Here is a 12,442-nt window from a genome sequence, read left to right as displayed (position 1 = left end):
TTAAGAATTTACATCCCCCTCCACCCAAATTCTAAGAACAGGACAGGATCTTTAGGACATAATAGGATTAACCCACCACCATTACAATAGCAAAAGACACAAGACTTACTACATGGCAACCCCCCTGGAGCATCTCAGAACCCCGTAACAGTCCATGTACTCGTCTAGCAAATTTGTCAGCTGTTCCAGAACTACAAGCTGTGGTTGGTTATCCTCATCAATAAACAGAGTCTTTCATTCCAATCAGCGTCCATTTTACTTCCAGTGCCTTATGCCCGCCTTATAACTGAACCGGATTTTTCTTCCAGCACTATGTTAATTCTGGTTTATTCCAAAGCAGTTTTGAGAGTCCCATGGCTACCCTTCACCATAAACCCCTCCCAGAGTCGGACTGTGCAACAGCTGAGCTAAAATATTGGTGGTGCGATCGATTGCATATGATTAAAAACATGAGGATTGAAAGGATCCTAGAGGTCACTTAGTCTAACCCTATGCCCAACAGAGGAATGTGTAGTTCTAGGGACCAAAATTCCCATTGCTAAGCAAGGCAGTTGTGAAGTGAGTTTTGCCCCGTTTTATGATCTTCCTTGCCATGGTTGTTAAGTGAATCAGTGTAGATCAGTGGTTCCCAAACTTTTTCAGTCCACTGCCCCCTTGGTGCTACAAACTCATCCTCGGTGCCCCCCACCAGGGGTGGGATTCAAATGTATGTGGGTGTGGCCTAATTTGAGGGTGTGGTTTGCTGGTCACGTGACTGGGTGGGTGTGGCTTGCTGGTCATGTGACTTGGTGGGTGTGGCCAGGTGACTGGCAAACCAAATACAAGTGGTCCTCACTTAATGACCAGTTGTTTAGCAAGTGCTCTAGTTTATGACTGGCCTCCCCAGAGCTACTTGACCAGTTTTTGGAGTTTTGACAGCTTCAGATCAGGGGTCTAAATCCCACCCCTGCCTGTGTGTGTGTAAGAGAGAGGAGAGGTTGGATCAGATCTCTCTCTCTCTCTCTCTCCCACCAATGCCAGAAAGCCACCATCAGTCAAAATTCATATTAGTGGTCTCCAGGATTTAAAATTATGAGTTTGGTGGTCCCTGAGGTCCAAAAGTTTGGCGACCCCTAATCCAAAGGGATGAGCCTGAGAGAGGGAAAGAGAGAGAGAAAAGAAAGAGAGGAAGAGAGGAAGAAAATAAAGAGAAAAGGGAAAGAAAGAAAAAAGGGACAAAGAAAGGGGGGTGGAAGGAAGGGACAGAAAGAAAAAGAAATGAGGGAGGGAGGAGAAAGATAACGAGATATCTATTCTAGTCCAATCACCTGCTCCAGCAGGGTTAGAAGGGTGTGTGTGTGTGTGTGTGTGTGTGTGTTCTCCTTGTAATTTACCAGTACATTTTGGTTTTGCCTTCTTCAGAATTGGCACTGTAATACATTGGGGAAAAGTAATTTTTAGGGTGGAGATCTGGTCCAATGGATCCTGTTTAAAGCCTCAACAAAATGTGAGAGATTCCTGATAGTCTTGACCATGTTTCGTCCACAAAACCTTTAATAGAAGCCAAAGAGGTTTCAATGTGCTGGCAAAGATGTTTCAATGTGGAAAAGGGCCTCAGTCTAAACTAGGCCTCATTTCAATCTGATGCATCAGGTCTCTCTCTCTCTCTCTCTCTCTCTCTCTCTCTCTCTCTCTCTCTCTCTCTCCCTCCCTCTCCTCCCTCCCTCCCTCCTTCCCACCCTCCCTCCCTCCCTCCTTTCCTCCCTCCCTCTCAGATTGGCTTTGCTCTACTTTCCCCATGTGCCTGCGGGGCCGGCGCTTCGAACATCGATGGATGGATGGATGGATGGATGGAGAGAGAGAGACAGACAGGCAGGCAGGCAGGCAGGCAGGCAGGCAGGCAGGCAAACAGACAGACCTTTTGGATGGATGGATGGATGGATGGATGGATGGATGGACGGACAGAATGCGACAGCAGCGGCACTTTGGGAAAGCGGTGGCAGCGGCTTTTCCTAACATGCTGCTGCATTCGAGGCACCGGTTCTGGAGCATTACTACAGTCAATGGGTGAACCTGCAGGGCCGGCACCTCGAACGCCCCTCTGCTGTCTCTTGGTGTCCCCAAGGGGGCTGGCAGAGGGGGGCTAAGAGATGGCAGGGGGGGCGTTCGAGGTGCCGGCCCTGCAGGTTCACCCATTGACTAGCACTGCTCCGGAGCCGGTGCCTCCAATGCGGAAGCGGTGGCATGTTACATGCCGTCACGGCCACGTTTGACGCGCTGCCCCCCTGCCACCTCTTAGCGCCCTTCTGCTGGCCCCTTTGGGGATGCTAAGAGGTGGCAAGGGGGCGTTCGAGGCACTGGCCCTGCAGGTTCACCCATTGACTGTAGCACCGCTCCGGAGCTGGCGCCTCAATGGGTGAAACTGCAGGGCCGGCTGGCGCCTCGAACGCCCCACTGCTGCCTCTTAGCGCCCCTCTGCCATCCCCCTTGAGGACACTAAGACGTGTCAGGGGGACGGTGCATTGAACGCTGCCGCGGCGGCACATAACGTGCCACCACTTCCACATTGGAGGCGCCGGCTCTGGAGCGGTGTTGCAGTCAATGGGTGAACCTGCAGGATCGGCGCCTCGAATGCCCCCCTGCCACCTCTTACCATCCCCAAGGGGACCAGCAGAAGGGCACTAAGAGGCGGCAGGGGGGCAGCGCATTGAACGCGGCCGCGGTGGCACATAATGTGCCACCGCTTCCGCATTGGAGGCCCCGGCTCTGGAGCAGTGCTAGTCAATGGGTGAACCTGTAGGGCCGGCGCCTCAAACGCCCCCCTGCCAGCCCCCTTGCCTCTTAGCAACCCCCTAAGGCATCCCACCGCCTCCCAGGGGGTGGTACCGCCCACTTTGGGAACCACTGGTGTAGTTAGTAACTCAGTTGTTAAGTGAATCTGGCTTTCCCATTGACTTCGCTTGTCAGAAGGTCAGAAAAGGGGATCATATGACACTGGGACACTGTAACCGTCATAAATATGAGTCAGTTGCCAAGCTTCTGAATTTTGATCACATGACCAGGGTCGTAAGTATGAAAACTGGCCCTAACTAAGTTTTTTCAGGGCTGCTGTTACTTTGAACAGTCACTCAATGAATGGTTGTAAGTCGAGGACTGCCTGTAAGGTGGAGATCTAGGCTGGGAAAGCTCAGATTGCTGGCTGGGGAATTCTGGGAGTTGGAGTCCACCATTGGAAACCGGGTCCAAAGTTGGGAAATGCCGCCCTCTCCATGCAGGGACAATCAGCTCCCGCCCTGCTTCGTTTAGCTTTTCCACACCGTCTGAGTTTAATAAGGAGAAGTCTACACATTGCATGCAGTTGCATGTATGTCCTTTCTTTTTTATTATTATTATTATTTTAATTATACATTTTCATTTATTATACATCACGTTTCCATTTCTGCAACGCCAGTGTACTGTTGTATCAAATCTCATTTAAGCATTCATAGTTTTATACACCCTGATTGTAACCATTTTTCTCCTAATTATACAATGCAATTTCTTTTGAATATACATATTATTTTACATCATAATTATAACCGCTATTCTCATAGTTGTACCATATAGTCTTCACCTCTAATCACTCTGTAGACTACAATCTGTAGTCAAGTACAATCCATTAGTCATATTACTTATAGCATATATACATATCTATCTCTATCTGTCATGCCCTGGTTAGAGTCGGACTCTGAGGGAGAGGAGGAACAGCCAACAGGGAGTGGAGGTGTGGCTCCGGAGGTTGTGGAGGAGTCTGGGGAAGAGCAGAGGCCGACTGGGAAGTCAGAGGAAGACCCATGCCCATCCCCTCTGCATCCTAGGGCACGCAGGGAGGAGAGGATAAGGGAGAGACGTGAATGGCATGGTCTATGGGGGAGGAAAGGGCCTTGATCCCCTCATTGGTTGCAGCTGGGGAGACTAGCATGTAAGAGAGACAATTACAACACAACATTGCCAGAAGCAAAGCATATGCTATTTTGGGCTGAAGTTATCTTGGTTGGCGTCCTTCCAACAGACTGTGCCTTGTTATCTCCTTGAAGTTGGTAATTACTTAACCTGGTCCCTTGTGGAAATTCCTTCATTGTAGTTTGTTTTAGTTTTTTATTTCATCTCTATCTGCTTATTAAGTTCGGACTGTATTGCTTTATTTTGAAGACTATTTTTGAATACATTTTATCTCCACCTGAGAATTATTGAATAGTGGGGCCAAGTTGGAGGCATTAAAGGACATTTATTTACATTTTGGATTTTGTTATGTTTGTGTTACACTCCGGGTCATCACATCTATCTATCTATCTATCTATCTATCTATCTATCTATCTATCTATCTATCTATTTGTATTTACTTCTAAACAACTATTAACAAATATTAACAAAATATTTGTTACTATTTTTCCATTATAGAGTTACTAATCTCTGCATCTGTTTTCTAACTATTTTTACAGTAGATCCCATGTTAAATATTACTCTGTTTCCTCTTTATCCTTAATTTCCATTATTAACCTGTCCATTTCGGCACATTCTAATAATTGGTTCTGCAACCCAACAAGACAGACAAAGACTTCAGAGAGTAACTAGGACTGCAGAAAAAAACAATTACTACCAACCTGCCTTCCATGGAGGACCTGTATCCTGCACGAGTCAAAAAGAGGCCTGTGAAAATATCTACAGACCCCTCACATCCCGGACATAAACGGTTTCAACTCCTTCCTTCAAAACGATGCTATAGAGCACCGCACACCAGAACAACTAGACACAAGGAGAGTTTTCCCCCGAACACCATCACTCTGCTAAACAAATAATTCCCTCAACACTGTCCAACTATTTACAAAGTCTGCACTATTATTACTATTAATCTCACCACTCCTTATCGCCCATCCCCTCCCACTTGTGACTGTATGACTGTAACTTTGTCGCTTGTATCCTTACAATTTATATTGACTGTTTCCTAGTATGATTTGATTGCTTATTGTACCCGATGACTATCATTAAGTGTTGTACCTGATGATTTTTGACTTTGACGAATGTATCTTTTCTTTTATGAACACTGAGAGCATTTGCACCAAGACAATTTCCTTGTGTGTCCAATCACACTTGGCCAATAAAGAATTCTATTCTATTCTATTCTATTCTATTCTATTTTCTATTCTATTCTATTCTATTCTATTCTATTCTATTCTATTCTATTCTATTCTATTCTATTCTATTCTATTCTCTGTTCTATTTGCACCAAGACAAATTCCTTGTATGTCCAATCACACTTGGCCAATAAAGAATTCTATTCTATTCTATTCTATTCTATTCTATTCTATTCTATTCTATTCTATTCTCCTGTTCTGTTCTGTTCTATTTGCACCAAGACAAATTCCTTGTGTGTCCAATCACACTTGGCCAATAAAGAATTCTATTCTATTCTATTCTATTCTATTCTATTCTATTCTATTCTATTCTATTCTATTCTATTCTATTTGCACCAAGACAAATTCCTGGTGTGTCCAATCACTCTTGGCCAATAAAGAATTCTATTCTGTTCTATCTGTGGGTATACTTTTGTATTTCCAGTTTTGTGCATATGTGAATCTAGCTGCTGTTATTGACATGTAACATTAAGTACGCAATTCTTTTTTATTCTATTTCCCCAGCAGTATACCTAATTTAAAAAAAAAAACCGTTCTGTTTTACATCTATATGTTGAGCTGTCATTTCTTCTAACCACCTTTTTTTTATCTTTCTTGGGCCCGCGTGCGAATCCCCGGGCGTCGAGAAAACAAAAAACAAAACAAAAAACCCCAAAGGGTTTTGTCTGTCTGCCGGGACTACTTTCTGTCAGTTGCCGCTGAGCGGATGGAGTCTCCAAGAGGGCGGTTTCCAAAGCCAGACGCAGCACCGTTGCCTCGGAGATGCATCGCCGTGGAGACGCGACGACCCACCGACAGGCGGCGAAAGAGCGCTGCGCCGGCCGAGGAAGGAGAGCCGAGAGGAGGGGAGCCCCCCCACCCCGCGCGAGCCTGTAATTCCCGCGGGGGGGCGGGGAAGGGGTGCAGGGGGAGGGGTGAAGGGGGAGGGGCGGTCTCCGAAATCTTCTAGGGGGGAGGGGGAGGAGAGACGCCCCCCCCCGCCTAGGGCGGAGGGGGGAGGAAGGGAGCCATTATGTTTTAATCAATAAAAAGGTAATCCATAAAATGTAATTAAAAAGCGACGATGGATAAAAGTAATAAACAATGAATATAATAATGTTCTGAATATAATAATGAATATAATAATGTATGATTATAACAATAATGAAGGTTTAATATAAAGAAAGCAATAAATAAAATACAGATTTGATAGCACGAGTAATAAAATGAATATTTAATTTAAAATGAAAAAAGTAACAAAAAACTGTTATTAGCAATATTATTTATTAATTACTACTTTATAACAATTGGAAATTAATACTAATAACTAATATAATATGAGGGCCCAGATTGTTGGGGGCAAGAGGCTGACTCTAAACTGTGAAGACTTATATAAAGCTAAGTGCTACTTATTATAATGATAAAATGTATAATTCGGTTATACTTTTTAAAACCAAACAATAGCCAAGCTCTGTGCGCAGTTTACAGTGGAAGAGGAAGGAAGGAGTAGAGAGGGAGGGAAGAAGGAAAGGAGAGGAAGGAAAAAAGGGGAAAAGGGAAGGAGGAAGCAAGAAGTGGAAAGAAGGAAGGAAAAGGGAGGGAGGGAGGAGAGAGGGAGAGAAGAAGGGAAGGAAGGAAAAAAGGAAAAGGGGAAGGAGAAAGCAAGGAAAGGAAGGAAGGAAAAGGAAGGGAAGGAGGGAGAAAAGAAGGGAAGGAAGGAAAAGGGGAAAGAGGAAGCAAGGAGGAAAGAAGGAAGGGAAGGAGGGAGGGAGGAGAGGGAGGAAGGAAAGAAGGAAGGAAGGAAGGAAAAGGAAAAGAAAAAAGGAAGAAGGAAAAAGAAAAGGAAGGAAAAGGAGGGGGAAAAGAGGAGGCAGGCAGGAAAATGGGAGGCATGGAGAGGATAAATGGAAAGAGGGAGGGAAAGGAAGAAGAAAAGAAAGGAACAAAAATAGAAAAAAGAATGAAAAATTAAAGAAATCTATTTGAATTAAAACCTACCCAGTAAAACCAAATTAAAAAAAAAACAATAAAGACACTAGGCCAATTTACCCACTGCAAAATAGGCACCTAAAAGCTAAAACTTTTAAAACTTAAACCTGAATTAAAATGCAATTTTAAAAAAAGAAAGCCTGGGGAAATTTTAAAAGCCTTCACCCGGCATTGAAAGGGTGCTAATGTTGGAGACCAGGCAGGCCTTTATGGGTCGGAACACCCATCCATGGGTCCTCAGCCCCAGAGAGCTGCTGTGCATAGCCACTGGCTGGCTGTACAGGCCAGTTGCCAAGCATCTGAATGTTGATCACTGAATTTTTGAAGGTCGTAAGCGTGGAGAACGGTCATAAGTCACTTTTTTCAGTGCCGTTGTAACTTTGAACGGTCACTAAGGGAACTGTTGTAAGTTGAGGACTACTTGTATAATAGCAACAGCGACAATGTCCGCTAGTTGGTGGTTTAGGGGGTGCTTCGCCAGTCTACATAGTTACTCCGTTCTTGTGCAGATTTTTTTATAGCTTAACGGGATTTGACACCCTATTTCTTTAAAGAGTTACGGCTGCAGCGCCAGAGTTGTGAGAGAGGAAAAATAACCACACATCTGTCCTGGTTGTTTGTCTTGGGTTCAGGCTCAGCGGCCGACAACGGTTTCCTGGAAGGATGGAGGCGGGCCGGCAGGATGCCATGTCTGATGGGGAGGGAGTAAAAGGCGGCAAGCTGGCAGCAAAATTGCCCCCATCGCCTAGCAAGAAGAAAGTCAGCAAGAAAAAGAAGAAAAAGAAAAGCGTTCCAGGTATATAAAATCTAAGTGATGTTTCAGTCATTGTCTTCCAATATCTGAGGGGCTGCCCCAAAGAATAGGGGATCCACCTATTCTCCAAAGCACCATAAGGCAGGACACGAAGCAACAGATGGAAACTAATCAAGGAGAGAAGCGACCTAGAATTAAGGAGAAATTTCCTAACAGTGAGGACAACCAGGGGAACAGCTTGCCACCAGAAGTTGTAGGTGCTCCAACACTGGAGGCTTTTAAGAAGAGATTGGACTGCCATTTGTCAGAAATGGTATAGGGTCTCCTGCGTGAGCAGGGGGTTGGACTACAAGACCTCTAAGGTCCCTTCTAACCCTATTATTCTGTTATTCTGAAGGGGCCATTAGCAATCCTGTTTTTTTTAGCTCAGCAACCTCTAGGATTGCACAGAGTCGTTGGCTGTACTATCTGCATGGCAGGAAGAGGTAGCCTTCGACTTACGACCCCTGTGGAGCCCAAAATTTCCATTGCTAAGCAAAAAAAAGTTTTGAAGTGAGTTTTGCCCCGTTTTACGACCTTTCTTGCCAGAGTTGTTAAATGAATCCCAGCAGTTCTTAAATGAGTAACCGGTGGTTGTTGAGTGAATCTGGCTTCCCCATTGACTTTGCTTGTCAAAAGGTTGCAGAAAGGGGATCCCATGACCACCCCGGGACACTGCAACCGTCATAAATACGAGTCAGTTGCCAAGCGTCCGAATTTTGATCATGCCACCATGGGGATGCTGCAATGGTTGTAATTGTGAAAAATGGTCATTGTCACTTTTTCCAGTAACTTCAAACGGTCACTAAATGAATGGTTGTAAGTCAAGAAGAATTACCTGTAATTCTATAATCAGGGACGGGGGAAAATTTATTATGGAAGCTCACAGATCCATCCCTTTGGCATGGTCCAGAGGGATACCTACAGGCTCTGGAAACCGATGGTTGGCCCGGGTGATAAGCGAAACGGATACCATAGAAATGCAGGTATTCCTCCACTTATGACCACAATTGAACCCAAAGTTCATGTTGCTAAGCAAGACAGTTGTTAAGATATTTAAATTTAGTAGCTGGAACAGTAGAGTTGTGCAGTGAGCCAGAACACACAATTGTGATTGATTAGTTGGAGATTGCTGGCTCCTGCGTGAGGCAATCTGCACTGTGATTGGTTGTTGTGGATGTAAAGGGGGAGTTTCCCTTTTTCCCTGCCTTTTTCTTCTGTGTGTCCTTTTGTGCTCTGTGATTTACCTCAGGATGCTCCTGCTGTGTGGATTTACCTCAGGATGCTCCTGCTGTGTGGATTTACTTCAGGATGCTCCTGCTGTGTGGATTTACTTCAGGATGCTCCTGCTGTGTGGATTTACCTCAGGATGCTCCTGCTGTGTGGATTTACCTCAGGATGCTCCTGCTGTGTGGATTTACCTCAGGATGCTCCTGCTGTGTGGATTTACTTCAGGATGCTCCTGCTGTGTGGATTTACTTCAGGATGCTCCTGCTGTGTGGATTTACCTCAGGATGCTCCTGCTGTGTGGATTTACCTCAGGATGCTCCTGCTGTGTGGATTTACCTCAGGATGCTCCTGCTGTGTCGATTTACCTCAGGATGCTCCTGCTGTGTCGATTTACCTCAGGATGCTCCTGTTTGCTTGACTATCTAGTTTGCTCTATATGTAGTTGTAAAATTTATTTATTTATGTATTTTGTGTCAATGTCTCTGACTTCATTTGGACACTTACTCTGCAATTCCCTGACACAGTTGTGAATTTTGCCCCATTTAAGCAAATGAGTATCTGATCCTTTTAAGTCTTTGGAGATTTTTAGTGATCCAGCAATATTCTGATTGATTGATCTCCAGGGTCACTTGATCCTAATTCAGGAGCTTGGCAACTGGCGTATATTTACAACAATTGCAATGTTCCAGAGCCACATAATCACTATTTGTAATCTTCCCAATGGCTTCTGACAAGCTAAGTCAGTGGGGAAGCCGGATGCGCTTAATGACTGCATGATTCACTTAACAAGTGCAATTCTTTCTTTATTCATGTCAGAAGCCCCTACAAATTATTGAGGCATAACATTCAACTCTGAATAAAACAAAAGTACCACAGTGATTTATTTGCTTAATAGCCATGCCAAAAAAGGTAAAATTGGGCAGGATTGACTTAACATCCACTTTACTTAGAAGTGGAAATTTTGGTCCCACCTATGGTCGTAAGTCGAGGACCCCTATCCTGTAAAAATTCAAAATTGCTCCCAATCACTTTTCATTTTGATTTTTTTTAAAAAAACAGACAAGCATTCCAGCCAAGTCAAGAAAAAATCCATCTTTGCCATATTTCCTCTGGATTTGCTCCAGCGCTGGAAATATGAAGCGCAGGAAGGTCACAGCAAGCGAGGACCAGGCAAAGCTACCAGGAACTCGCTCTCGGCCTGCTCCTCGGCCACTTCGGTCTCTGCCCCAGGAGACACCATCCTGCCCAACGAGAGCCTTCGCTGGGACGGTGTGTTGGACGACCCCAAAGCCGAAGAGGAGAGGCTGTGCAACTATCGGTTGAGCCGAAGAAAACGCTATGGTGAATTCTTGCAGCAAAACCCCCGGTTGGATTCTCCCTTTCCGTGCCAGCAGCTGCCCGATCTGGACAAAGTCGCTGAGACGGAGAAAGAGCGTTCCTTACACAAGAGTAAATCATCTTCTCTTATGGCCGCCAAAAACAAAAAGCGTCCAAATTCGAAGCAGGGCAGCAAAACCCCAATGCAGCCACTGTCGGCGTCGCCGTCCAGTAAATCTCAGGGTGTTCTGTGAAATGCCCCGAATTTGAGCATGGTTTTTATTTTTATTTTACAGCCATAGTGAAAGATCAGAGTTATTATTTTTGGCCTGAGGGTCTTGCAATGATCCAGGTGTATCTTTCGGTTTTTGCAAATTCTGTGTTGGAGAATAAAACGCTGTGTTTGACAGTCGCACCTGCTCGTGTTTGCATAAATCGTATGCGAAGGGAACGCATGAAATTCGCACAAAAGGGATATTCTTCACAGGTGTGTTCAGGATGGCAAATAGGTTGGCAGGACCCGAACTAACAAATTTATTTGCATAAATAGAGCAAGAGATAAAATCCAAGGGCTCAGGTGCGTATTTTTTTATTCAAAAATGCAAATACTTCCTGGAATGATTACACAGTAATCTTCGATTTATGAGCACAACTGAGTCCAACATTTCTGTTGCTCAGCGAAGCAATTGTTGAGTTTTGCCCCATTTGATGAGCTATCTTCCCACGGTTGTTAATGTTAAGTGAATCACCACAGCTGTTAAGTTAGTAACACGGTTGTTAAGTGAATCTGGCTTCCTCGTTGACTTTGTTTGTCAGAAGGTCGCAAAAGCAGATCACATGACCTCGGGACACTGCAACCGTCATAAATATGGGTCAGTTGCCAACGTCTGAGTACAGGGATGCTGCAACGGCCGTAAGTGTGAAAAACGGTCATATGTCACTTTTTTCAGTAATGTAATTTTGAACATTCACTACATGAACTGTTGTAAGTCGAGGATTACTGGTAGTCCTGGGGAGGGGAAGAATAAAAAATCTCAGGACAGGTTTCCCTCAAACTCTCTTTCCCTCTTCTGGGAAATGTTCCTTATACAGGTAGTCCTCGACTTATGACCACAATTGAGCCCAAATTTCCCACTGCTGAGCAAGACAGTTGAGTGAGTTTTGCCCCATTTTACAACTCTTTTTGCCACAGTTGTTAAATGAATCACTGCAGTTATTCAGTTAGTAACACAATTGTTAAGGGAATCTGGCTTCCTCATTGACTTGGCTTGTTAGAAATTTGCAAAATGGGATCACGTGACCCCGGGGCACTACGACCATCATAAATATGAAACCAGTCACCAAGAATTTTGATCATGTGACCAAGGGGATAAGTGTGAAAATCGGTCATTATGTTACTTTTTTCAGTGCCGTTGTAACTTTGAATGGTCACTAAACAAATGGCTGTAAGTCAAGAACTACCTATAAACCATGGAATTCTGGGAGTTGAAGTCCATGCTGTTGTGGGTCGCCGGCAGCCTGCGCAGACGGCAGCAGAATCGGACAGTGGGGAAGAACGGGGACCAGTCTGGGAGTCTGGAGAGGACTCGGACGAAGGTCCTATGCCCGATGCGGAGATGGGGCCAGGACTATCTGGGAGTGGGGTGCTGACTCCGGAGCCTCCGGAGTCTGGCAGCAGTGAGGCTGAGGAACAACGGGAGCCTGTTCCCAGTGCGCGTGTGCGCAGAGCTGCCAGAAGGCAAGAGCAGCTGAGAGAAAAGCGACTCAGGAGTAAGGCTGGGAGGTGATTGCCCCTCCCATAAGATATAAAGGACAGGCAAAGGTGAAGAACCCTTTTCAGGAAGCAAAGTCGTTCATTCTGTTCAGATTAATCCTTGAAGCTCTGTGTGGACTTTGTACTTCGGTTGATTTTTTATAATTCATTTGGCACTCTAGTTGTTGGCAGCAGTTCAAAGGAAAGAAAGGTGGGTGCTTATCTCGA

At 45.0% G+C, this 12,442-nt stretch overlaps 1 protein-coding gene across 1 annotated transcript; it reads left to right on the top strand.

Moving 5' to 3' along the window:
* Positions 1-5,926: 5,926 nt before the first annotated feature.
* On the top strand, positions 5,927-10,873 carry LIAT1 (ligand of ATE1). Its single transcript, XM_087972680.1, has 3 exons — positions 5,927-6,025; positions 7,754-7,917; positions 10,204-10,873. The coding sequence occupies exons 2-3, from the start codon at positions 7,785-7,787 to the stop codon at positions 10,713-10,715; spliced, it is 645 nt and encodes a 214-aa protein (XP_087828806.1). The 5' UTR covers positions 5,927-6,025; positions 7,754-7,784; the 3' UTR covers positions 10,716-10,873.
* Positions 10,874-12,442: the final 1,569 nt, after the last annotated feature.

Source organism: Notechis scutatus, chromosome 1 (assembly GCF_049901735.1).
Source record: "Notechis scutatus isolate UNSWTSFEM ecotype Mainland chromosome 1, rNotScu1.2, whole genome shotgun sequence".
Classification (NCBI taxonomy): domain Eukaryota; kingdom Metazoa; phylum Chordata; class Lepidosauria; order Squamata; family Elapidae; genus Notechis; species Notechis scutatus.
This window is presented reverse-complemented; position numbering and strand designations above follow the sequence as displayed.

What these genes read in the sequence shown, in the direction of transcription:
- LIAT1 (XM_087972680.1), top strand. Translation starts at nt 7,785, where the DNA reads ATGGAGGCGGGCCGGCAGGATGCCATGTCTGATGGGGAGGGAGTAAAA. An exon ending in GAAAAAGAAAAGCGTTCCAG is followed by an intron (nt 7,918 to 10,203) that starts GTATATAAAATC and finishes TTAAAAAAACAG; the next exon opens with ACAAGCATTCCAGCCAAGTC.